Source organism: Nicotiana sylvestris, chromosome 5, assembly GCF_000393655.2.
Source record: "Nicotiana sylvestris chromosome 5, ASM39365v2, whole genome shotgun sequence".
Taxonomy (NCBI): Eukaryota; Viridiplantae; Streptophyta; class Magnoliopsida; order Solanales; family Solanaceae; genus Nicotiana; species Nicotiana sylvestris.
The window spans coordinates 48554935-48580776 of record NC_091061.1 but is presented as its reverse complement, the minus strand read 5'-3'; the positions used below and the strand labels follow the sequence as shown (position 1 = coordinate 48580776).

General features: G+C 39.6%; 1 protein-coding gene and 1 long non-coding RNA gene across 2 annotated transcripts; one reads left to right on the top strand and one right to left on the bottom strand.

Moving 5' to 3' along the window:
• Window positions 1-6116: 6116 nt before the first annotated feature.
• Window positions 6117-16890, top strand: LOC104243056 (chromatin remodeling protein EBS-like). Its single transcript, XM_009798181.2, has 5 exons — window positions 6117-6502; window positions 10295-10637; window positions 10759-10827; window positions 11970-12096; window positions 16579-16890. Exons 1-5 carry the CDS (start codon window positions 6430-6432, stop codon window positions 16603-16605), a joined length of 639 nt encoding a protein of 212 aa, XP_009796483.1. The 5' UTR covers window positions 6117-6429; the 3' UTR covers window positions 16606-16890.
• A 1505-nt stretch (window positions 16891-18395) lies between these two features.
• LOC104243055 (uncharacterized) lies at window positions 18396-25459 on the bottom strand. Its single transcript, XR_715124.2, has 2 exons — window positions 24767-25459; window positions 18396-18748 (listed from the first exon to the last, which is right to left on the bottom strand). It is a non-coding gene; the product is annotated as an uncharacterized lncRNA (long non-coding RNA).
• Between the last annotated feature and the right edge of the window lie 383 nt (window positions 25460-25842).

Genomic DNA, 25842 nt, shown 5'->3' with positions numbered 1-25842 from the left:
ATCATACGAAGCTATGGACCGTTTAGTAAAATTCCACGGTCTTACCCAAAATAAATACGCTAGTCGCTTTAGGCGCGCCTTTAATAATTTAATTTCCTTAAACTCGGGTGCACATTGATGTGACCCAAATCCAAATCTCAACGGAGTCAAAGTGTGTCGACGACCACGGGTACATTGATTGTAACGCGGTTCGAGATACATTTTCACAACGTTGCAATTCCTTGTAAAAAATAATAATAATAATTATGAAAGCGGTAAAAAGTTAAAATTTGCACATAAGTTCATATTTGTATAAAATCAGATAATCAAGCCGAATATAACAGTTGAGCGACCGTGCTAGAACCACGGAACTCGGGAATGCCTAACACCTTCTCCCGGGTTAACAGAATTCCTTATCCGGATTTTTGGTTCGCGGACTGTAATACAGAGTCATTCTTTTCCTCGATTCGGGATTAAATTGGTGACTTGGGACACCCTAAATCTCCCAAGTGGCGACTCTAAAATAAATAAACAAATCCCGTTTCGATTGTCCTTTAATTGGAAAAAACTCCTTCACCCCTCTCGCGGGGCGGAAAAGGAGGTGTGACAAGTTGTATGCTAAATTTTCGAAGTGTGAGTTCTGGTTGAGCTCAGTTGCATTCTTGGGTCATGTTGATTAGCAGAGGCTATTCAGGTAGATCCGAAGAAGATAGAGGCAGTCAAGAACTGGCCTAGACCAATATCAGCTATAGAGATCCGGAGTTTCTTGGATTTGGCAGGCTATTATCGTCGGTTTGTGGAGGGGTTTTCATATATCGCATCCCCGATGACCAGGTTAACCCAGAAGGGTGCCTAGTTCAAGTGGTCGGACGAGTGTGAGGCGAGCTTTCAGAAGCTCAAGACAACTTTGACTACGGTGCCAGTGTTGGTTTTGCCCATAGGTTCAGGGCCATATACAGTTTATTGTGACGCATCTCGTATCGAACTTGGTGCGGTGTTGATGTAGGATGACAAGGTTATTGAATATGCTTCGCATCAGTTAAAGATTCATGATAAGAACTATCTGGTTCATGATTTGGAGTTAGCAGCCATTGTTCACGCGTTGAAGATTTGGAGGCATTATCTATATGGCGTGTCATGTGAGGTGTTCACGGATCACAAGAGTTTGCAATACTTGTTCAAGCAGAAGGAGCTGAATTTGAGGCAAAGAATGTGGTTGGAGCTATTAAAGGACTATGATATCACCATCTTATATCATCCGGGAAAGGTCAATGTGGTGGCTGATGCTTTGAGTAGGAAGTCAGCCAGTATGGGCAGTCTTGCGTATATTTTGGTCGGTGAGAGACTGCTTTCTTTGGATGTTCAGGCTTTGGCCAATCAGTTCGTGAGGTTGGATGTTTCTGAGCCCAGCCGTGTGTTAGCTTGCACCGTTGCTCGTTCTTCTTTATTGGAGCGTATCCGAGATCGGCAGTATGATGATCATCATTTGTGTGTCCTTAGAGACACGGTGCAGCACGGAGGTGCCAAGCAGGTTACATTAGGAGATGATGGAGTTTTGAGACTGCAGGGTCGAGTTTGTGTGCCTAATGTGGATGGGCTCCGGGAGTTAATTTTAGAGGAGGCCCATAATTCCCAGTACTCTATTCATCCGGGTGCCACTAAGATGTATCAGTATTTGCGGCAGCATTATTGGTGGAGAAGAATGAAAAAGGATATTGTTGCATATGTGGCTCGGTGTTTGAATTATCAGCAGGTTAAGTACGAGCATCAGAAACCTGGTGGTCCATTCCAGAAGATTGAGATTCCTGAGTGGAAGTGGGAGCGTATCACTATGGACTTCATTGTTGGACTCCCACAGACTCAAAGGAAGTTCGACGCAGTATGGGTTATTGTGGATAGGCTGACCAAGTCAGCACATTTCATTCCGGTGGCAGTCTCCTATTCTTCCGAGAGGTTAGCTGAGATCTATATCCGGGAGATTGTTCGTCTTCATGGTGTGCCCGTGTCTATAATTTCGGACCGAGGTACGCAGTTTTCCTCACATTTCTGGAGAGCAGTTCAGCTAGAGTTAGGCACACAGGTTGAGTTGAGCACAGCGTTTCATCCTCAGACGGACGGGCAGTCCGAGCGAACTATTCAAATTTTAGAGGATATGCTCCGAGCTTGTATCATTGACTTTGGAGGCTCGTGGGATCAATTTTTGCCTCTAGCAGAATTAGCCTACAACAACAGCTAACAATCGAGAATCTAGATGGCTCCTTATGAGGCTTTATATGGTAGGCGGTATAGGTCGCCGGTTGGATGGTTTGAGCCGGAAAAAGGCTCAGTTGTTGGGTACAGATCTAGTATAGGATGCCTTGTACAAGGTCAGGATCATTCGGGATAGACTTCATATAGCTCAATTCAGGCAAAAGAGTTATGCCGACCGTAAGGTTCATGATTTGGCATTCATGGTCGGTGAGCGGGTATTGCTTCGGGTGTCGCCTATGAAGAGCATGATGAGATTTGGAAAGAAGGGCAAGCTTAGCCCTAGGTTCATTGGCCTGTTTGAGATTCTTGATCGAGTGGGAGGGGTGGCTTACAGACTTGCGTTGCCGCCGAGCTTATCAATCGCGCATCCAGTGTTTCATGTGTCCATGCTTTGGAAGTATCATGGCAATCCATCCCACGTGTTAGATTTCAGCACTATCCAGTTGGACAAAGACTTGTCCTATGAGGAGGAGCTGGTAGCTATTCTAGACCGACAAGTTCGTCAGTTGAGATTGAAAAGTGTTCCTTCTGTTCGTGTTTAGTGGCGAGGTCAGCCTGCTGAGACATCGACCTGGGAGTCCGAGTCCGATATGCGGAGCCATTATCCCCATCTTTTCCCCGACTCAAGTACTTCCTTCTTATGTCCGTTCGAGGACGAACGATTGTTTTAGAGGTGGAGGATGTGATGACTGTTTTAGAAATAAATTCCGTGTTCTAAGGCCTTAAAAACCTCTTTCTGTCTCACCTCGATTTGTGTGCGCAGTCTGGGCGCGAAGCCGAAAAGCCATTATGAGAAAATCTGTGAAAAATGATAAATTTTGCCTTTAAAATGAATTTAAGTTGACTTCGGTCAATATTTTGGGTAAATGGACCCCGGACCCGTGATTTGACGGTCCCGGAGGGCCCGTAGAAAGATATGGGATTTGGGCGTATGCCCAAAATCAAATTCTGAGGTCCCAAGCCCGAGAAATGAATTTTTAAGGAAAATTATTTTCTGGAATATATATGAGTTTTTGAAAATAAAATATGTTTGAATTTGATAGTATCGGGCCAGTATTTTGGTTTTGGAGCCCGAAACAAGTTCGAAATAATAATTTGGTTGAATCTTTAAAATTTGGTAAAGATCGGGATTGGTATGGTATAAAATGGACTTAAAGTTGAGAAATTGGAATTTTGGGTGTTCTTGGATGATTTCATGAATTTGGGGTTCAATTCATAGTTATTGATGTTATTTTAGTAATTTGATTGCACGAGCAAGTCCGTATGATATTTTTAGGTTAGTGTGCATGTTTGGTTTGGAGCCCCGAGGGCTCGGGTGAGTTTTGGATAGGCCACGGAGTGAAATTGAACTTAGGAAGTTGTAGGTTTTCAGCTGGTATGTTGCAGCAATGCAAAGCCTAGCTTGCAAATGCGAGAAATCATCGCAAATGCGATATCCAACTTGGGTTGCCTTGGTCGCAAATGCGACTTCTTTATTGCAAATGCGGCATCACATTTGCGAATGGTCCCTTGCAAATGCGAAGGTGGCCGGAAATAAGCTGGGTCGCAAATGCGACAAAAGCTTTGCATTTGCGAAGTTAGCAGTCTGAGGGGTTCGCAATTGCGACATCTGCAGCCTACAAAATCATAACTTAGATGTATTTCAACCATTTTTTTCAAACCCTTTCAAAACCAAAACACTCTTGAGCGATTTTTTAAAGACAAGTACTCTTCCAAATCGATTATACTAGCGAATTGGTGGTAGAATCAAGAGGTAAAGCGATAGTTGAGACTTGAATTGTGTTCGTGGCATCGAGGTAAGTGTTTGGTCTAACCTTAGCTTGAGGGATTAAGAGTTGTGTCCTATTTGCTATATGTTATTTATTGAGTACGACGTATAGACATGGTGACGAGTATCTATACGTTGGTGGCAAGCATGCCCGTGAGTCTTATACTATGATTAATGTGACTCCGTTTGTATTGTTCATGCCTTATGTGATGATTTCAATGGTTGAGCAAAGCTTGTGGAAGTAATAATGGTATTTGAATATTGAAGAACGTTGGCTCAAGTTGTATAATGAATTGTGGGAGTATAATTGACAATTGAACTTTATAGAGCATTAGGCTCAAGTTGTGAAGTGAGTTGTGAAGTAAATGTGAAAAGGAGAAGAGGATTATTATATTGTCTCCCTTGCCGGAATGTTGTTGCTTTTAATGCTATCTCCCTTGCCGGGATGTTAATGCCTTTGATATTGTTTCCTTGCCGGGATTTGATTGTTGAACTATTGTTCCCTTGCCAGAATTTTATTGTTATTTTATTTATTTCCTTGCCCTTATTGCTTGTGATTCTTGTTTGGGTGAGGAAGAGCGTTAAAGCATGAAGGGTGATGTCGTGCATTGTTTTGATGAGAGAGTGTTAAAGCACGGAAGGTGATGTCGTGTATGATTTTGTGAGGAAGAGTGTAAAAGCACGAAGGGTGATGCCGTGCCGCACGATGTACAATTCCGTGCTGATTATATTGATTTTTATGGTGAGAACGAGAGTAAAAGCACGAAGGATGATGCCGTGCAGATTATATTGATTCTTATGGTGAGGACGAGAGTAAAAGCACGAATGGTGATGTCGTGCACTTGTTTCATTTCTTATTCTTGTTGATAATTGAGTTATGATGTTCCTTATATTTACCTGTTGTCCTTCTGTTATCATTTGATGTTTCCCCGCAGCATGTTTTCCCCCTCCCATCCTTAACTGTACATTCCTGTTTTTATTTTCTGTTGTATATGATTTACCTGCATAGGTTTATTTGGTAGTCTGGTCCTAGCCTCGTCACTACTTCGCCGAGGTTAGGCTAGGCACTTACCAGCACATGGGGTCAGTTGTGCTGATACTACACTCTGCACTGTGTGCAGATCCCGGTACTGGAGCATACGAACCGTAGATTTGGGTTGCTGCCTTCAGACCATTCGGAGATCCAAGGTAGTCCTGCAGGCGTCCGCAGGCCTGGCGTCTCCCTCTATCCTTGCATCCCGTTTCACTTATGTATTTCAAAAATAGTATCGTATTTATTTTTCGGACCTTGTTTGTAGTATTCCTAGACCGTCTGTGAAGTTGTGACACTAGTTCTGGGTAGTATTTGTTTAAGAAATTATATTGGAAATATTTAAATGGTTTTATTTGTTTTTTCCGCTTGTTTAAATTCCGTTGTTTATAAACTATTGGTTCATAATTGTTAAGGATTAAAAATGGGAAAAAGGTAAATTGTTTAAACGGTTGGCTTGCCTAACTTCCACTACTAGGCACCATCACGACTTCCGAGAGCGGAAAATCCGGGTCGTGACATGAAGGCACTAATAATGGATTGAGAGCCTTTTAAGGTGAAATGTATATATTTTGTAAACAAAATTTGTGTAGGTAGGGTAATTTACTAAACATGAACATTTAGGGTAATAAAGTTTCCAATAGTGTATAAGAATGAAAAAATCCCAATAAAAAATCACCAAAAAGAAAGAAGAAAAACCAAAACACCTTGAATTAGTTAAAAATTAGTTACAAACAAGAATGAACTAAAATCAAACAAATCAAATAAACCTGCTACGTGCTTCTAACTAAACACCGCTAAGTTCTCATGTAATTAGCTTCTAGAACACTCCGAACATTACACTCCTTTCAGCTTCATTATCTGGGAATGTTTTATCGTCTTGCTTCGCTACGTGATCCATGAATAACCTCGAATGTGAGCACATTCAATTTTTGTGAAGTTAAAATAAAATTATAGCAGCAAGTAAAGATAAATACAAGAGTCATCCTAATTATTACACTGTGTTTAACATCTAACTTATAATTAAATACTTAATTAATCTCCCAGCTGTACTTAATTATTTATATTCTTACTTAATTTACTAATCATGATTAACCTAATTCATATGGTTGGAACTTGGGACAGATATGTTTCGTTGGTTACAAGTTGTACCACTGTAACCATTGGAACAAAACCTCTTTCTTCTTTCCCTCTGTTCGACCTCCAGTTTTCAGCTACTAGGGTTTCTGCTTCTCCACTGTCTACGACAAGCTAAGCAAGTGTTACCATCGGAGGATTTCGACAACTGGGTCACTATATTTTCGTGAAAAAAACTCAATAGAAAAGCAAAAGAAGTATTGTAACCCGTAGAAGGAAGTTTGTGGGTCTTGAGTCTTGACTCTTGACCGGTGAGGGAGAATTGATGGCAAAGACTAAACCAGGGAAGAAGGACCTTGATTCTTACACTATCAAGGGTACCAACAAAGTCGTAAGACGTAATAATGCTTTTTTCCTTTTATTAATTCATCTTTGGATTTTGATTTTTACGTTAAATAAATGCTTTGTTGTGTGTGTATATGGAGGCAAATACACATTCTTATTTTTCATTTTTTTGAAATAGGAATTTATCTCTCATTTGCTTATTTTTATGTGAGTGTTTGATTGACACGGAGCTTAACAACAAATTTATTGTTTTGTAATGTATTATGTTGTTAAGACTTTGTTTGGATAGATTGTATGATTTGTTTGTTGTTTCACAAGTTTCACCTTTTTTTTTTATGACCGAGAAATTCGTTTGGGCCGATCCTTTGCACCAACCGTAGCCTTCGAAACTCGGTGGATAATAGGCCCACCCCTCTACCCTTCTCCACTTAAATACCAGGCTTTGCTTTGCATGGTGTGGGGGCTTGAACCTGTGACCTAAGACACAAATCCACCACCTTTGCCACTTGAGCTAGGCCTTGGGGGCTTCACAAGTTTCACTTTTTTTGGTTTGATTTGTTTGTATTGTATATCAACAAACAACAACAAACCCAGTGAGTTCCCACAAGTAGGGTCTTGGGAGAGTAATGTGTACGCAGACCTTTCACGTACCTTGGGAGGGAAGAAAGACTGTTTGTATAGACCCTCAGTTAGAGAATAGATGAAAAGAAGCATAGGCCACAAGTAGTAACAACAACAACAGGAAATTAAGAAAACCAAAGCGAAAGATATCAATCAAACAGTAGGTAAAGATAGCAATCTACAAGTAACAGTGATACCATACTAATACTAATGCTACCGGTCCGAGAAAGAAAAAGCAAAGCGCTCGACTACCTACTAGTCTTCTATCCTAATCCTCGACCGCCACACCCTTCTATCTAGGAACATGTCCTCGGTAAGCTCCAGCTGCGCCATATACTGCCCAATCATCTTTCCGCAATACTTCTTAGGCCTACCTCTGCCCCTCTTCATACCCCCTAAGGTCAACCTCTCACGCCTCCTAACCGGGACATCAATGCTTCTCCTCTTCACATGTCTGAATCATCTCAGCCTCGCCTCTCGCATCTTGTCCTCCACGGGGGTCACTCCCATCTTTTCCCGAATAACCTCATTCTTGATCTTGTCAAATCTAGAATGCCCGCACATCCATCTCAACATCCTCGTTTGAACTACTTTTATCTTCTGGACATGAGAATTCTTGACTGGCCAACACTCTGCCACATACAACATAACCACCACTTTATAGAACTTACCTTTAAGTTTAAGTGGCGCCTTCCTATCACACAATACACCGGAAGCGAGCTTCCATTTCATTCACCCTGCTCCGATACGATGTGTAACATCCTCATCAATTTTCAATTCCTTATATTACTGACCCAAGGTACGTAAACTTTCTCTCTTGCGAATGACTTGTGTATCGAGCCTCACCTCCATGTCTTCTTCCTAGGTTACGTTGCAAACTTGCACTCCAAGTATTCCATCTTGGTCCTGCTCAACTTGAAACCTTTAGACTCTAAGGTCCTCCTCCAAACCTCCAGCCTCTTGTTAACACCACCCCGCATCTCGGAAATTAGAACTATGTCATCAGCAAATAACATACACCATGGTACCTTCCCTTGAATGTGTCGAGTCAGTGCGTCCATCACTAAGGAAAATAAAAATGGGCTAAGAGCTGATCCTTGGTGCAACCCCATCACCACCGGAAAGTGCCCCGAGTCTCCTCCAATTGTCCTCACCCGAATCTTAACACCATCATACATGTCTTGAATCACCCTAATATAGGCTACCTGGACTCCTTTAGCCTCCAAGCATCTCCATAGCACCTCTTTCGGGACTTTGTCGTATGCTTTGTCTAGGTCAATGAACATCATATGCAGGTCCTTCTTTGTCCCCTATACTGCTCCACCAATCTCCTTACAAATTCACTAAAATATCCTTTATTACAATGGATATTGAATTTATCAATAATTCAACGCTCAAAAAAAAAAAAAAACAGAGAGGAAGAAGGATGATTACATACTAGAAGGAGTAGTAGTAATGGGGAAGGTCTGCTAAAATATGATTATAGAAAAAGGTGGAGTTACATGGCAAAATAGGGTATAAGATAAAATGCGATTATTACATAGTAGTTAGGCAATTGGACAGAGAAATAACGTAGCTATTTCAGCACACCAAAATTGGTTGTTACGTAAAATGGATCTTTTCATTGTTAGCTAACAATGGATTTCACAATACAATAATTTTTTTGTTGAGAGTGAACGGTACAATAAACTTTGAGCAACAATCATGACAAACATTGTATTTAATGTAACAATAAAATTCAATATAACAAGAATACACAATCCAAAACAGCTTGTATGATGTTGATTTGACTTATATAGGAGTATTATACTAGTGAGAGTGTAAGAATCGCTAAAGCAGTAGCTGAAAAGTTAGTCTAATAGCTCCCAAGTCCCAAGGATTTTATTCTTATGGTAAGAGCACAGCGCGTGATGTGTGGGCTAAGTGGACGCTAAAGTTTGGTTTTTAAGTAGAGAAGGGTAAAGAGGCTGGTGTCTTATCCACCGAGTTTTGAACTGTGCCCTATGGTCCTCGGGGATTCTCATTTATCAAAAAGAAGTTGTAGTGATCCCAATATTCAGAACAATTCAGAAGAAGGACTATTCCATTGATATTCAACTTAATTACAATTATGATGGTGCCAAAGGAAATGAAATACAATAACACTCTTAAACTTTGTGGTTGCCTCAATCCTAAACTAGTTAGGTTCGGCACTAATGAGGAATATATTCTCTTGGTTATATATTCCGTATCTACAAGATTCTCTTATACCAAATATACAACCAAGTGAATGTATTCATACCAAATACACAACCAAGAGAATATATTCTATTTAAATATATAACCAAGAGGATATATTCCTACGAAATATACAAGAGAAAATGTTCCTCATAGGTACTCGGCTATATGAATCTTCACAGATCATGTCGCTCCATTTAGACTCGTGGGAAAAAGGTAATGAAATACAAAGTGGAAAAAAGGGAAAGTGGAAATTAGACTATGCTGAAATGGACACGACAAAGCACTTGCAACTAGCTCTAGCAGGGATTTAGATGTAAGCTTCAGCGAAGGAGAAGAGTACATTGAGAAGAGATGAAAGAAAAGGAGGAGGAAGTAGATAGTGCAGAGAGAAGAGAGAGAGATCGGAGAGAAAGACAGAATAGAGAAAAATGTTTTCTTTCCTGATTGATACTTCACACCTCTACCTTCATGTTTTTATCTAATGTATCAGGTAACTAAGTCATTGTTAACCATTTGGTTCTTAACCGAACCCATGTACCTCTTAACTGATGGAGATAAAAAAAATTGAATAGATAAATGAATTTGAATTCTTGAAAGTTTGCAAGTTCTATAGAACTTTGTTATTGGTGTTAGACCATTTGGAATGCTGCAAAATGAAAAAAATGCCATAAAACTTGGAATGGAAGACTGTCTTTTGTAATGGATTCCTTTGTAGTTCATTGGGCTTTGTCTCCCTAAATTATTCAAATGCGTTTTTAGCTTGCACTATCTCTCTAACAATCAATGTGGACATTTTGTTGTCCCGAGACAAAATAAACACGCATTCATTCATGTACCATACACTTCAATGAATCTGCTGAAATTTGGGGCATTGTTTTCTCTTTGCACTATCAGCTTTTTTTGCTTTTGTTTTGGGAAAAAGGAAGGGGGGGGGGGGGAGTCTGAAGAAGTGTTTGATTGGAGCTTACAGGAGATTAAGATTTTTACTTTTGTTTCTGTTTCAGCTGGTGATTATGTGTTGATGAAACCATCTGATTCTGATAAGCCCCCATATGTGGCAAGAGTGGAGAAAATTGAGGCTGACCACCGTAACAATGTGAAGGTTCGAGTTCGATGGTATTACCGCCCTGAGGAGTCTATTGGTGGCCGCAGACAGTTCCACGGGGCCAAGGAGCTGTTCTTGTCAGATCACTACGATTTGCAGAGTGCACACACCATCGAGGGGAAGTGCATTGTGCACTCTTTCAAGAACTACACCAAACTGGAGAATGTGGGCCCTGAGGATTACTTTTGTAGGTTCGAGTACAAAGCTGCCACAGGAGGATTTACTCCTGACCGTGTTGCTGTGTGAGTTGCTCATAGCTTTACTGTGAAATTTGAAAATTGCTCTTTTTTTTGGTGGAATGTTAGAGTTGTGCTTGTATTGTTTGTTAACATGCTGATATCTCCGAATGTTTTGATTTTAAAGGTATTGTAAGTGTGAGATGCCCTATAACCCGGATGATCTCATGGTGCAGTGTGAAGGATGCAAAGACTGGTATATATATTACTGAATTCATTCCTTTACATATTAGCATGTCTTTTTTACTTGTATTCATGGAAACCAACAAGCAAGCTTGGTGTTCTAAACTTTAGGTTAAAAATATAAAATGAGAGAGAAAGGATATGTCTAAATGGAGTTATTTTAATTCATATATAAATAATAACAAAGACAGATAAATGGTCACATGACCAACATCTGAGGACATAAAGTATGAAAATGCAAAAGAGGTTTGTCATATCCCTCTGCCTCTATGTTGTCTCTATATGCACAACTTTTATTCTTTAATACACGATCTTCTGAAATTTGTTCTTGGAGTAGTCATATCATTGTTGTTGTCCGCTATTCATATTGTACTATAACAATTAGGGAAAAACTGCTCTAGAATTGCATCTTTTGTACCTTTTTTTGCCCTTATCCCCTTATTTATGCATTTAAAATTTGTAATACAAATTGATAGCTTTTATCATTATTTTGCTATATTCTTCAAACTCTTCCAATAAGTTAAAACAATGCTGTGACAGGAACTGGAACCCTCTGTATGGGTATAGTTTGGATTTGAAGGCAATATGTATCTAGGTGTTTATAAGAGAGAATGAGTCTAATAGATAAATATTGCCGAGCATCTGAGAATGATTGGTGTATTAGGTTGAATTGGATCGATAGATGGCTAAGTTCCTTTGAAGGCAATCATGAGAGATATATGATGGATATTAGCAATCAGCTAAAAGTGAGTTGGATGTAAGGTCGAACAGTGAAATAAAAAAAAGGGTTGACACAATAAAGGATTATCTAAATAATCTTCTTGTTAAGTGGGAAAATATGATTAAATAAAAAGATGAGTCTAAGTGTTGGTATTCAGCTGAGCTCATAGGAACTTGAAATGAGGAAACAGAAGGCCAGAGTAGTGTGGAGTGGATGTTTGAAAATCCTTTTGTCTGTAATTGCCTCTACTGGTGTTGAGTGCAATTTTTTCTGTGTTATTCAGCATCCTGTATATTAGGGAGGTCTGAGTCAGTCATGGAGTTCTATTAAGCTTTCTGTGTTATGATTGTTGGATGCTATGTTTTCAAGAACTTTTCAAAAGATATCTATGTTTGTAAGAAGGTCTTTTCATCTTTTGTACTAATTTATTGCAGGTTCCATCCTTCTTGTATGGGTATGACTATTGAAGAAGCAAAGAAATTAGACCCTTTCTTGTGTTCTGACTGTTCATCGGAAGATGGCGCCAAACGACATTTGAGCTCGTTCCATGTTGAGCCAAAGGTAAGAATCTGTTCGCACACTTGTTAGACTTGGGGATCGTTTGGCTTGTGGGACAAGGGATAACAATTCCGGGATAAAATACGGAACAAGGGATAAGCAAACGGCCCCTTAGAGTTTTAGCAGTACTGCTATTAGCAAGTCAGTTAATGTCCTTATTATCACAAATATGATTTATTAAACGGCCTTTTCTAGAGATGGGATGGTGATGGTTGCTTTCTTACACTATGTTATTATATGTAGCTGGTTGTTAGGATCTTTTGTTCACCCCAAAGGAAGGGGAGGGATGGGGTTGAGTAAGAAGGGCAGAGTTGCATGCTTAGTCATGGCGATACCAAATGTCTCAGATTCCTTCATGGAAGGAGAAGGCTAGGACTGAGCAAAGGGTCAGTGTTTAAGTCACGATGATACCTAATGTATCATACTAATGATAATATCGACGACTAATGGCCAAACTAAGTTGGTGTTGGATTTCAAGTCGTTGATTGCTTGCAATTTGATAATATATCCCGTCACTCCCAGGTTGAAAGGAATTCCTTAGTTGTATAGATAGGAAGATGAATGTAAGTAAGCTCCGGTACATTGAAGAAGTAAAATGCGATTGCAAAATAAAAGTGTGGCCAGCAAAACTGGGCCAAACTTCAACTTGAGCTATTTGAATGTAAAGTGTGACTACAGAATCCAAAGTGTGGCAGCAAGATGGGCTTTCCGAAGGATACTTTTGGAAACTTGTCGCATTATAATTTAGGATGCTGATAAATAGTTAATTTTGAGGTCTTTTTCTTATCTTTGGTTTGAAAGCTGAGACGTGTTAGAGTATTTTCTACTTGGAGATCCAACACTTGGTGGACTCTAATCATTGAATCTGAATCATTTATCCTTAATTTCATCGACCCGTTGTGTTTACTTCATTAATTTGTGTTCTTATTTTCATTTTAAGAATGTCTAGTTAAACATCTAACTTGGGTTGTAGACCTAACTAATTTGTTTCTTAATGAGTTACTGATTATTTACCTGAAATTGCTTGGGATTACTGTTATCTAATTGATTTCATGCTTAAAAAATTGAGTGGTTACCAACACTTGAATAAGCCTTGAATGTCTTAGCTCTCATTTGGGAAAGGAGAATTAGAATCGGGTAAGAACTAAGGAGAATTAGGATTGTATAGCTCAAGCTAGGAATAACTAAATTTTTCCTTGAGTTTAACTCAATAGGGACTTGAAGCATCTCATTAGACTTGGGAAAATTTAATTAAGATAGATCCATTAATACTAGAAAATGTTTTGGTAATTAAGATTGAGCCATAATAATTAATCAAGTAATTAGGCAAATTAAGAAAATACCCACTAGCTAATGTAATTTAGGAAGGAGATACAACCCTAGTGCCTTCCTCTATCTGATTTTATTCAATTTTAGTTAATTGCTTTACTTGTTCACTTTTTGTAGTTGTTAAATAACTCATAAACCTAAAACTCATATAATGTATTAGTCTAGAAATCAATCCCACCAATCTATTGCTCCTTGTATATTCGCCCCCCCCCCCTTGTTAGGTAATTATATTTGGGACAACCGCTTATCCTTTTTAGGAGTAAGTTGGTTTAACCAAATTTTGGCGTTGTTGCTGGAGAGCAGTAGGTATTTAGGGATTACTAGTGTATTTGTATTACTATAGTTTGATTTGGTTGTCGTTCTCTTTTTAATTTTGCTTTCTCCAGTTAGGTACTTGCAATGGCTAATCCGACCGCTATTGTACCACCTTTGGGTGATGAGGATGAGCCAATCGATGTAATATGGTTGTGCTAATAACATAATTCTATCGCATATGGGAGTGGCGAACTTTGACGTTATATCCTTGATATTCCAAATGCTAGCCAAAAACGGGTTATTTGGTGGCCAACCGCATGAAGGCCCTTAGCTACATATTCACAACTTTTTGTTAGTTTGTGCTTTGTATAAGAAGACCAATGTATCTGAGGATGCCTTAAGATTGAGGTTTTTCCTATTCTCATTGCAAGGGGAAGCCTCAGTGTGGTTAGATGAGCTCCCTGTGTTGTCAATTTATAATTGGGAGGAGTTACCTGAGGTGTTCTTTGCCAAATTCTTTCCGGCAACTAGGATTGCAAAGTTGAGAACGGACATCCTAGGTTTTCAACAAAGGCCATTGAAACCTTATATGAGGTGAGGTGTCTGAAGGAGTGTCCCAGCATGGATCCTCACTTACCATTGTAACAAACCTTTTACCTAGCTTTGGACAAGGTCACAAGATCAGTAGTTGATAATGGCGAATGGCACAATCATGGACCTAACATTCCTGGAATGGCGAATGGCACAACCATGGACTTAACATTCCTCGAAGCTGGAGTAGTTTTAGACAAAGTAGTCTAGGATGCCCATGCATGGCACATGGGTAGTGATGCTACACCTATTACCTCAAGCAAACAAGTTTCAAGGAGAATGAAGCATGAGATAAAGCTATTGCACAGTTGACAACTCATATGTTCCCCATTTCAAAGCAAATTTCAGAATGAGGAGTGAAGAAAGTCCACGTGGTTGATACAATGAATGGACAGTTTTAGTTCATCCGCTATTGTTTGTCTCATGCGCATGTCAAGCAATGTTCAAAAACATTGTCACTATGTGCAAAATGAAGCGGCTAACTATGTGGGTAATTACCAAAGGAGAATGAATCGACAAAGAGGCAACTATCAAGGAGGCCCCAATCAAAGTCTAGGGAGGCTGCCCCAAAAATGGCTAAACTACCAAGGTTTAAACAACAACCATGGCAATCAAGGATGGAATTCTAATAGTCAAGGGGGAAATAGGCGAGTATGGTCCTCACAAACAACCAATGGTCAAAGGCCCCATCATATGTATCAACATAGCAACCATCCCCCCCCCCTTTCTTCCTACAATCAAGGGCAATCCTCAATTCCCCTAGGAGAATCTCAAAAACAACAAGCTTGCAAAGATTGAGAGATTGCTAGAGAAGATGTTGGGAGAGTGTGAGAAGACAGGCCACACTGCGTGATTTGAGTCAAGTGCAAAGTTCCCATTCTACAGCCATGAAGAAAATTGAGATACAATCGGGTCAAACCTCTTTGGCATTGACCACACGAACCCAGTAAGAAAGATGTCGGACTGAATGAATTAAACTTACATCTTCTCCTATGTTTGGTTTGGAAACAAAGTTAGCAGGAAAGCATTGAAAAAATGTCATTCGACAAATTTAGTGGAATTCACACTCTAACATCAGTTGTAAAACTACCAGGAGATATAATTTGATTCAAATTGGGTGAGAAGGCATGAGATGAAGTTTCATTTTATGTTAACAGATGGTTTAATGAAGATAAAATTAACTTTTTAATGAATCCAAACTTTAGTAAGTACATTTGGGGTGTCGTGTTACCTTATTGCATAGGTTGGTAGATGTTCCTATTGAGGAAAGTGGACATATTTCAAAACAATCTCATAAATCTAGGATAATTAGTTTGGGACCATCTCAAAAAAAAATCTATGATATTTAACTTGGACAGAGTAATATGTAAAAGTTTGTGGTGTCAGGTTCCAATTGGTTTCATCCCAGCTTACTCATTTCTGTATCTGATTCTTGTGCTAGAATCTCTAGTTTTTGTGTTGTCAGGTGTGATTTGACATTGACCATTTGATGTAATCATTGTCATAAAGAGAGAATTGCGGGAAGTGGCTCTACGGGTTGCAGGTAGTAGATGAATCGCTGTTGATGGGAGCTATGTTGCGCAGACTCTTCAAAATGTTGCTGCATCCGTGTCGGATCCTCCAAAATTGCACTGCTTTTGGAGGATCTGACATACATCCGGCAACATTTTCATATAATCCGAGCAACATAGGATGGGAGAATAAGAAGGGAGTGGGTTGGGAAATTTTGTTTGACATACAATAGACTGGTTTCTACTGGAAATAGCCTCTCTACCTGCATAAGGTAGGGGTAAGGTTGCGTACATAGTACCCTCCCCAAACCCCTTATTTGTGGGATACACGGTTTTTTTTTTTTTTTTTTTTTGTTGTTGTATTATACTATTGGTTCTGATTATTGATTGATATCTCCTGCCCATGGCAGTGGATGTTGGCTAAATGAAATTAATCGAGAATAAGATGGATAAAATGGTTGTTAGTTGGTTGTCATGCTGGGCTGGCTGTTAGGATTCTCAAAATCTTTTCAAGTACTCTTAGGATACTTAAAGTAGAAACAGAGGTGGGGTTGAGATGATTGGTTCTGGGATCTGGCTGAATGATAATAGGCTGTGATATTTATTCAATAGTGTACCTTATTTCTGATGTGTAGATGGGTATTCAGACTTGTGTATGCACATACATATTTCTGTGTGCTCTCAGGGAGCTGCATCATAAAATGCTATACTTGAAAGATAGGCTCTTATGAATCTTAGCCTCTAATTTATCTTTAGCCAGTAAACATTTTAGCTAAGCCGTCTCTTATTCAATTGCTAGGTGGAGTCGAAGCGCAGGAAGAGATAACAGCTTTGACCTTCATGCAGTATAAGGAGGTACACATTTTCTTCCGTACAAGCTCCAGTACTGTTGTGCTATCGAATTGTACAGCACTGAGAAGATAATGTGCTTTCAAAAGCCTGACACCCTTAATCTATTGTAACCACTTTTTCTATATATAAGAGCTTGTGTGCAACTGACTGGGTAAGTGAGTGACATTGTGTGTCCAACTGACTGCAATTTGTGTGACCTAAATGAGTTGTAACTGAACATTGCGGACTACTAATCTTAAATATTTAGGAGTTAAATCTATTTCCCATTTTTATATTTATTTTATAATGTGACGATCCTTCTGCATCTGGCACCTATTTTGGCTGAAAATGGAAGGATTGGTTGACCATCATATTTAAGAACTATAACTTACTTATCTAGAGTGACCATGTCTCTTGTTTATGGAGAGTATCGACAATATTACTTGCTCGGCTGTAGCCGGTGCATACAACAGTTCGTGACATGTCTGTTTTACATTAAATCTTTCACTTGATCATGATTAATTAATATGTATTCTCACCTCAAAGTTTCACCTTAATATGGTCAATAAACATGTTTTGGCGCATATGTTGTGTCCGGGAAAGTTTTTTCCTGGTGTACCAAGTTCAGGCTGTTTAAATTTGGTGGTTAAATTAGTTGTCAATTCATTCATCTAAATGTTATTTGCAATTTGTGTGCCAACATATATTTATAACCCTGTCGGTTTGTGTTTCCAATTACATATTCTTTTCAAGGTCCCAGGGAACATATTTTTCTCTTAGATAAATAGACAACTTGAATTCTTCTCAATTTGAGAGCTACTTAATAGTGAAAGGATGACTATTCTAGTGGCAGCAAGATTTGGGCATTCAAAAGCCATGAATTAGAAGCGAATTCAAAATTTAAGTTTTATGGGTTCAATCTTCAATCTCTAACTTCTTATTATTGAGTATGTTGCACAATTGAAATGATTGGTTCATAAATTAATATTTATTGAAAATTTAGTATTGGATGAAACAAGAGACTTCCTGTAAGAGTGTTATATATTTGGAAGGTTCTACTAACTAAAAAAATTGAAATAAGTATATGAAAATAAAATTAGATTCCGGTTGATAAAGCTTGCAAGGTCTATGCCCTACAAAAAATAAAGCAAACTAAATGGCGATCGAAATGAATTATACAATTACACATACATGTCTAAGCTGCCTGTTCGTCTTTGCCATGAATGGCGGCATACATACATTTTCCGCAAGTGTCTATTCTCTCAGGGCGGCCTCTGATTCTCACTACTCAGGGATGCGAACCACTATACACTGTTGCTCAAGGACGGCAATCCACCAATTTTACAAAGCAATGTTAAGCGGATCAGTTCAATTGCTTCTGCTGCAAAGCAATGTTAGGCAAATGTTAAGCGGCCTATGTTAGTTGAGGAGATGGATTGTTGTCCCCTTATTCGATTTGAGACAATCCTTGATCTAGATTTTGGAGTTAGGATAAAGGTTTATTTTCTTTAAGTGGTAAAAGGGGTAAACTCATCGCAATTCTTGGTTTACTCAATATTAGACCCCATATTATGTTATCCACTATCCAATTGTCCAATCTTGAACAAAGAGTAAGGTTAATGTCCCATATTGGTTGAGGAATGACCTATTATCTCCTTATATAATTTTGGATAATTCTCACCTAATGAGTTTGCTTTTGGGAATAGGTTAAGCCAATGTTAGGATGCCTCAAGGAACACATCAACGCACCCTCAAGGCTCAACATTTAGAGATCAATATCTGTTCGTGGTGGTAACTGCATTAGAATTGGCATAAAATGTGAAATAACTCAAGTTTCTGGATCACAACTGAATTGGCTAGGCCAGCTTGTTCTATTGTCTGGTCGAGATCAGCAAGTTCCTTGGGAGGAAACCCATTGTCTGCAGATGATAGCTCCTTGGTCCACCAGGCCTTGATGCATCAGTTAATCCTCGGATATCTCTAACTTTATGTTGGAAGTTGAACCTTAAAACCATTCGTGTGCCATCTGCCAATCTGATTTGAATCGAGGTTGAAGGTTGCATTTGATCAACAAATAGGCCGACCGATGGGATTGGAGCTGAGATGAATGTGTTTACCCTTAAGGATACGTGATCTCACTTGATACAAATTGAGAAATCAGATTAATATTGAAATTAATGATAGAAAAGTAAATATAAATCACACAAGTTGAACAATCTTGGCTTTGAAGTCTGATCACCCTCGAGTTAAAAATGCCTTAATCGATATCAGAACAGAGTGATGCGATAATAAGAACTAGTAATCAGCATATTGCTCTGGGATGCGTGTTATAATGTGTCTTGCAAATAATCAGACCCCCTTTATATAGTAGGGAAATCCTACTTTAGGTACAATTCTATAAAAGGTAAAAAATCTCATGATTTGCTAATTAACTGGTTTCTCATTGATACATGTCGAGATTCCCGCCGTGATATCTGGCCGATTACGGATATTTAGGCCTATCTGGTCCGACAACGTTACCTCGGGCTCATTCGAAATCGGGGTCGATTTTGCTCTTATGGACTCGGTAACGTCGAAGACGGGTTTTCTAACCTCGCATCTCGGTTCGATGGAACCCGAGGTTGATCTTCAATTCATCATATTTTAATCTCGATCTATCAAACAATAGATGAGCCCGATTTCGACCATATACAAATAGTCCCCTCATTTTTCGGAGTGTAAACGACGAGAAACGATATGAGCCCCCGATCCTCCTCTCGATACTTTGTGTCAGAAACGACAAAAATGGACGAAACGTCTCGTCAGTCATGTCTTAATGGCATTAAATGTTCGTCAGTTGCTGGTCGGCTACTACAGACTTTGAACCGTCGTTTGAAAACTATAAATACTCCATCCTTTATTCATTCAAACTTTACATCTAAACCTCTTCTACTCTTGTTCTTAACAAATCTTTGCACTCTCTAACACTTGTATCCAGATTCTTGAGGTTTTTGCAAGAACTCTCGCTTGTCTTCACTCCAAACCATTAAGCGTAATCTTTTAACTTTCTCTCCTCCATCTTTATTCAAAAGATAAAATGGCAAAGATTTCTAAGATAGTCCCACAAAAAGAAACTGCCTCTTCATCATGGTCGGCCGACGAGGAACCAACGACAGAACCTCCTCTTGAAGCGTTTATTCCAGGCCAGTGCTCGACCGGTGCTGATTTCAAGGTCGAGAAAACTTCCTCGATACCGGGTCAGTGTTAGCCGGTCTCGATATATATGCTCGGTCACCGACAGTCTCCTCTCCAAGGTCAATGAGGATTGCAACTGGGTTGGTAAGCACGTGGTGGTGCCTTCGCCCGAGGAAGCAATTACTACCCACGTGGAGAGTTTTTTAAGTGTTTACACTTATTCCTTCACGTTGGGCCCCTTGGACCCGGTCATTATCGCCTTCTGTAAGAGGTACGAGGTGACACTCGATCAAATCCATCCCTTTGTCTGGAGGATAGTAATTCTCCTCTGCTTCTTCATAAACAAAATTGAGGGGTGTCCCTTCACCATCGATCACCTCATGCGTTTGTATAGTCCCCGACTCTATCGAGAGGGATTAATAAAAATTACCCGTCGGGCCAGTAAGGCCCCATTCTCGAGTATAGACGAGGATAGGGACCGAGGCTGGTTGGGCTGATTTGTTCGAGTGAAGACCTCGGATTTAATCCCGGCCGAGGACATTCCATTTCCCGAGAAATGGAATATGAAACATAAGTATAACCTTGCCTTTAAGATTTCGTTTATTGCTTTTCCTTTTCTTCCCTTCTTATCGATGTTTTGTGGTGCAATTGTTGCTCGGATGCCTGATGCAGTTCCTCGACTCAAGGAGTGGGTCGAGGGCATCGTGTCACAGAAGCCCTATTTCGAGCACGCATGGCGCGAACTTTCGAAGGGCCGGTGGGAGGCTCGTTCCCGTGGTGAGTTTCCTTTTCTGAGTTAATAATACTTGATTTTTTCCTCGTGCTGTTAGTTCTTATTCGTTCCGTTTTCTTTTGCAGGTCTTTCCAAGGATGTTGCTATGAGGCCTCCATCCAGTGACGAGGATGTACCTGTCGAGTCCCCTGCTCTGAGGCAGGGTGATAAGAAGAAAATGAAGAGGGCCCAAAGTTCTCCGAGCTCGGAAAAGAAAAGAACAAAAAGAAGTCTGGTGCGTAAATCTAAGGGTAGAACCAGTGCTCAGGCGCTCTCTTCGCACTCACTCCACCGGCTGAGGGATGAGTCAGAAGAAGAAGAAGAAAAATCTGAACTGGTGGCCCGCATGCGGTCAGGTCTCAAGGTACGAGGGGCCTTCAAATCGGTGAGAGCTGAAACTGAATTGCCTCAACACGGGGAGGTCGATGAGGGAGCTTTAGCCGAAGTTTCCGAACCAGAAGGGGGCGAGGCCACTTTGCCTCGAGGTAGGAAGGCCGATAATGAGGTTGTAGCGGGTTCTTTTCGGGTAGCGGATAGTGCCCCGAAGGGCGTACTCGGAGTGATAGACCTTTCTGGTTCGCCTTTATTTATTGAGTCTATGTTTACAGAGGCTCAGACGTTGAAAGGACAACCCAACGAAGAGCCACAAGGGGCAGTAGACTCCTTTCATAACTTTTTTGATGGCGTAGACTCTACCGCTACCGAGGACGTCGCCGGGTTGGGTGATTTACCGGTGTCGAGAAAGAGTCCATCATTAGGGACGAGTGGATCCTGACCGGAAGCGGTCGATCGTTATATCCATCCCGAAAGACGCCTGGGTCCTTTCTGCCTCCATAGGGGTGGCTAGTTACCTTCGATGCTTGGTGACAGAGGAGGACGAGGCTAAGATGAATGAGGTGGAATCGCCTTTCCTATTCAATGAAGCTCAACAGGCGTTAAATCGGGTAACTTCAGATACTTCTTAATAATTTCTAGTTTATACTTAGATTAGTTTGTAGGTGATCATAACTCTTTTCTCTGTGTTTGTAGGCCTCGGTACTTCACCACGAGACATTACTCTGCCATTGGGAAGAGCTGGACCAGTACGGGGCCGAGATCCGAGGGCTCACTGAGAAAAGAGGTACCTACAAACTTCCCAGTGAGCAAAGAGAAGGGGAGGCTAAGAGCCTCGGGGCTGAGTTAGAGGTGTCTAGGAAAGAGCATGCCGACCTGGTTGAGCAGGTAAGAAGAGTTTCTGAAGTTAGTGACAACGAATAAGACATGGTGACTAACGGTCTAAACCCGTAGGTCCAACAGAAGATTGACAAGATCGGACAGCTCCGGAAAGAGGTAGATGCGATAAAGGCTGAGGCCGAAGAATGGAAAAAGAACATGGACTATCTGGCCTCAAAAAAGGAGACCGCCCGGGCCCAACTGGCTTCGGCTGAGATCCAGCTCCGAGGTATAAAGGAGAAATCCTTGGTACAAGCCAAGAAGATTGAGAAGCTCCAGTCCCAGTTGAATTTGGTTGTCTCTGATCGAGAAAATCTGGCCACAGAGCTTGAAACGGCCAAGTCGGAGGCCAAAGTGATTAAGGCTGATGCCGATGAGATGGTGGCCATCTATAAGGCCGATGATGAGACGGCTCAGGTTCGAGCAAAAGACATTATCGAGCATGCTAAATGGAAATATCGAAGGGAGGCCCTTGAGGAAATTCATGCTCGGGGTTTCAACCTATCAACTGAGATTGAGAGTGCCAAAAAGCTCGAAGCCAAGGCCAAAATATTAGCCTATCCCGAAGACGACGAGGAGCCCGAAGACTTGGGAGAGTCTGAGGATGGTGAAGATCCCGAGGGTGATGATGTTGCCCCCAACAAAGACCAGGCTACATAGGCCTTTAGATGTTTTTGTTTTTTGTATTTTTGTTGATGTCGTTCGGCCTTTGTAAAAAATTTCATCGTACCGCCTCGTAGTCTCAAATCATAAGAATAATTCACAATCTTTCCTTATATCACCGCGGGAGCCTTGCATTTAGTTTTTGAAAATTATTTTCCCAAAATAGCATCCCATGTTTTATCCTAGCTTATCACACCGCATGACTTCTAGTAGTTTTCCTACTAGCCACGCGTACACACCTTATCATACCGCATGTGTTTCAACCCCAAAACCTTATAACACCGCATGCATATCAATATCAAAACATAACACAAATCGCACCTCAAGTGCCTAATATCACAACTTGCCAAAGAAATCAACAATAACAATGTTTTCACAATAATGTTCCCATGGATCAACCACAATGTACACAAGAGTCTTAACAATAACAACCGGAAGTGAATAACTCAACAGAATAGTATTTCACAACTTAACACTTTTCCTCAATATGAATCGCGGCCTTTATAACTCAATATTGGTTTCATCAACCAGATATTCCAAGAATAATAGCCTCAAGTAAAGAATCCATAGTTAAATAATGAATAAGCAATAGAGGAAACAATGGCAACTTCAACTAAACATGTAGGGTAATTAACAAATAAGAGATAACACAAGTAGAACATGTAAAAATAGACTAGAAATGATGACTATAACATGTTAAGGTAACTCAATTAAGGAATGAAAGGAATCTACACAGCTAAAATCTGTGATTTTCCACATTTAGCTCGTGCACATACTCGTCTCCTTGTGTACACAACTTTTACACATCACAGTTATCAAAAACAACACCAATCCTAATGGATAATTCCCCCTACACAAAGTTAGGCAAGTCACTTACCTCAATTCACGCTAACTCAATCTACTACTAGGTCTCTCCCTCGTCCAACTCTAAATGGCTCAAGTCTAGCAGAAACAAATTCATTCTATAAATATAAACAATAGGAAACTATTTCGAACAATAAAATTATGATCTTTGCAAAGAAATAAAAAGTCAACTCAAAAGGTCAATGCGGGTTCGTGTCTCGGAACCCGACCAAATTATAAAATTCGAACACCCATTCGATAATGAGTCCAACCATATAAAAATTACTCAAATCCGACCTCAAATCGCCTTTCAAATCCCTAAATTTTAGCCTATGAAGTTTCATAAATTTCCAACTCAAATCACTAATTAAAAGATGAAATTAACAATAGATTCGTGTAAATTAATCAAAAGCGAGTTAGGATTTCTTACCTCAATGATTTCCGTGCAAATCACCCGAAAATCGCCACAAATCGAGCTCTCTAGGTCCAAAAATGGATTATGAAATCAAACCCCCATGTCACACTCCTTTTTTCGACCTCACTTAATCCTCTTAAAAATAATAAAAGAGATTTGTGAAGCTCAAAAAAGGTTTTTAATTAAAAAAGTCACAAAAATTGTGTTCAAAAGAATTTTTTTTAGAGTCGCTACCTGACATTGGTTTCGATGTGCCAGGTCACCGTTTTTAAAATAATTTTTCTTTTAAAACACTTTAGACCCCAAAACTAAGTCTGCACCAGAGATTCGGGTAAGGGGGTTCATTTGACTCGGGGAGAAGGTGTTAGGCACTCTCCAAGTCCCGTGAAAGTCACGATTGCGTACTCGATCTAGTTGGCTTTTAAAATATTCAAATTGAGGCAAAAACACAATTAAAAGAAAATAAACACACAAGAAGATCGAGGTTATTCCCCACCTAGATAAAGAAAAAAATAAAATAAGAGGAAAAATAGAGATACCGTACTACGCCTCCATGGTCATATCGTCTCCTCCTTGACCTTCATTTACATGTACCTCGGGTATTCCCCGGATATAAAATATTTACAAAGTCTATGTGACATTCCCTTGAATATAAGCTAAAGGGAACAACCTCTCACCTCAGCAAAGAAAATAAAAAAGATGACCTAAGATTTGTCTCCCCGAGTGTAATCGGCCTAAATATGCTTCTAACGAATAATATGAAAGTGATAAGGAAATAACATAAATAATAAAATATCTAAAGTTGAATTATGTGCATTTAACCCCAACCACCTATGATCCAGTTATCATCCAAAGTTGTAATCAAATCACAATTGTCTATTTTTCTAATACAGTAGTACTTTCAAATTTAAACAAATTGAATTTCTAGCGAAATCGTGAAATCATTTTCACTCACTCAAGTAGAAATCAAGAATTATTTACGCAGCAATCACAACGGAACAATTAAGATAAAAAAGATATTAGAAATAAGAAAACACAAATAGAAAAATCAAGTAGGATCAGTGAAGAGAATTGGACCTCGTTAAGCTTTCCTTTCTATTAACGAGAATTCAGTTACAGCGAACCCAACAATAGAAATCTGACTGAAAAATGCAACAGCAGCAAGAGATTGATCCGCGGACCATAAAAATAACCTCAAATGAATTTTTAGAACTTACAAGACCAACGGAGCCTCCTCGACTCCTCTGTTTCTGCTAAGACATAAGCAACCTACACCTCAAACTCACTGGATTCACTCAACTTACGGAAGCTTTTGATGGGAACAGAGCTTTGTTAATTTTTAAGGGATCTTTATAATAGCGAGAGAAAGAAAAAGAAAAAATATAAAGCTGTTGTTTTGTGAAAGAACAAAATGAAGCCGTAATTTAGGTAGAAGCGTCGGAGCTTGACTCAAATTGGAACTTGGATGGTCATTTTGGGTGACGCTGAATTTGGCTTTCCTTGCTCAAGATTCTTTCAATATTTTTTAATGAAGTTATGGGGACTGATCTGAAAAATGGAGCTCCAAAACATGAAGATGCAAAATCTGTGTAATTACAAATGAGTAAGTGAAGAAGAGAAGGGACTACGGCGGCTACCAATTTTCTCGCATCTCTCCGTTGCTATGTCTGTTCTTCTCCCTTTTCAATGTGTGTGCGTGTGCGTGTGTCTGGGTGTTCTAGAAGAGGATGTGAAGGCTTCCCTGACGAGATGAGAGCATTTTATACTAGGGTTTTTAAAATGTAGTCTTTTTATTATTCAAGACAAAAAGAAAATATATTAAATATATAGAAAATATAGAAAGCAAAATAAGGTATGCATTTTGAATCTGTTGAATGAAGAAGAACGTGCAAGTGTGCAAGGTGTGGGTGGGGTCCACATTTTTTTATTTTTGTTCTTTTGCATTTTGCTTCTTGCGTTCCTTTCCTTCTAATTTTGTTTCGTTGGTTTCTTTTTTTTGTTTTTCATTTGTCTTTTTTTTTTTTTCTGATGTTCCTTTAACTAAATCAGATGTAAGTACATAAAAACACTACTTCTAAATGACAAAAGGACTATTAAGGAAAACAAAATAACTATATCTTAAGATAGTAATAGCTATATTCTTAAAGTAGTAT

Bases quoted from the DNA above. Each gene is read 5' to 3' on its own strand.
- LOC104243056 (XM_009798181.2), top strand. From the start codon at position 6,430: ATGGCAAAGACTAAACCAGGGAAGAAGGACCTTGATTCTTACACTATC. The intron at 6,503-10,294 runs GTAATAATGCTT...TTTCTGTTTCAG, and splicing joins TACCAACAAAGTCGTAAGAC to CTGGTGATTATGTGTTGATG. The intron at 12,097-16,578 runs GTAAGAATCTGT...TTCAATTGCTAG, and splicing joins CGTTCCATGTTGAGCCAAAG to GTGGAGTCGAAGCGCAGGAA.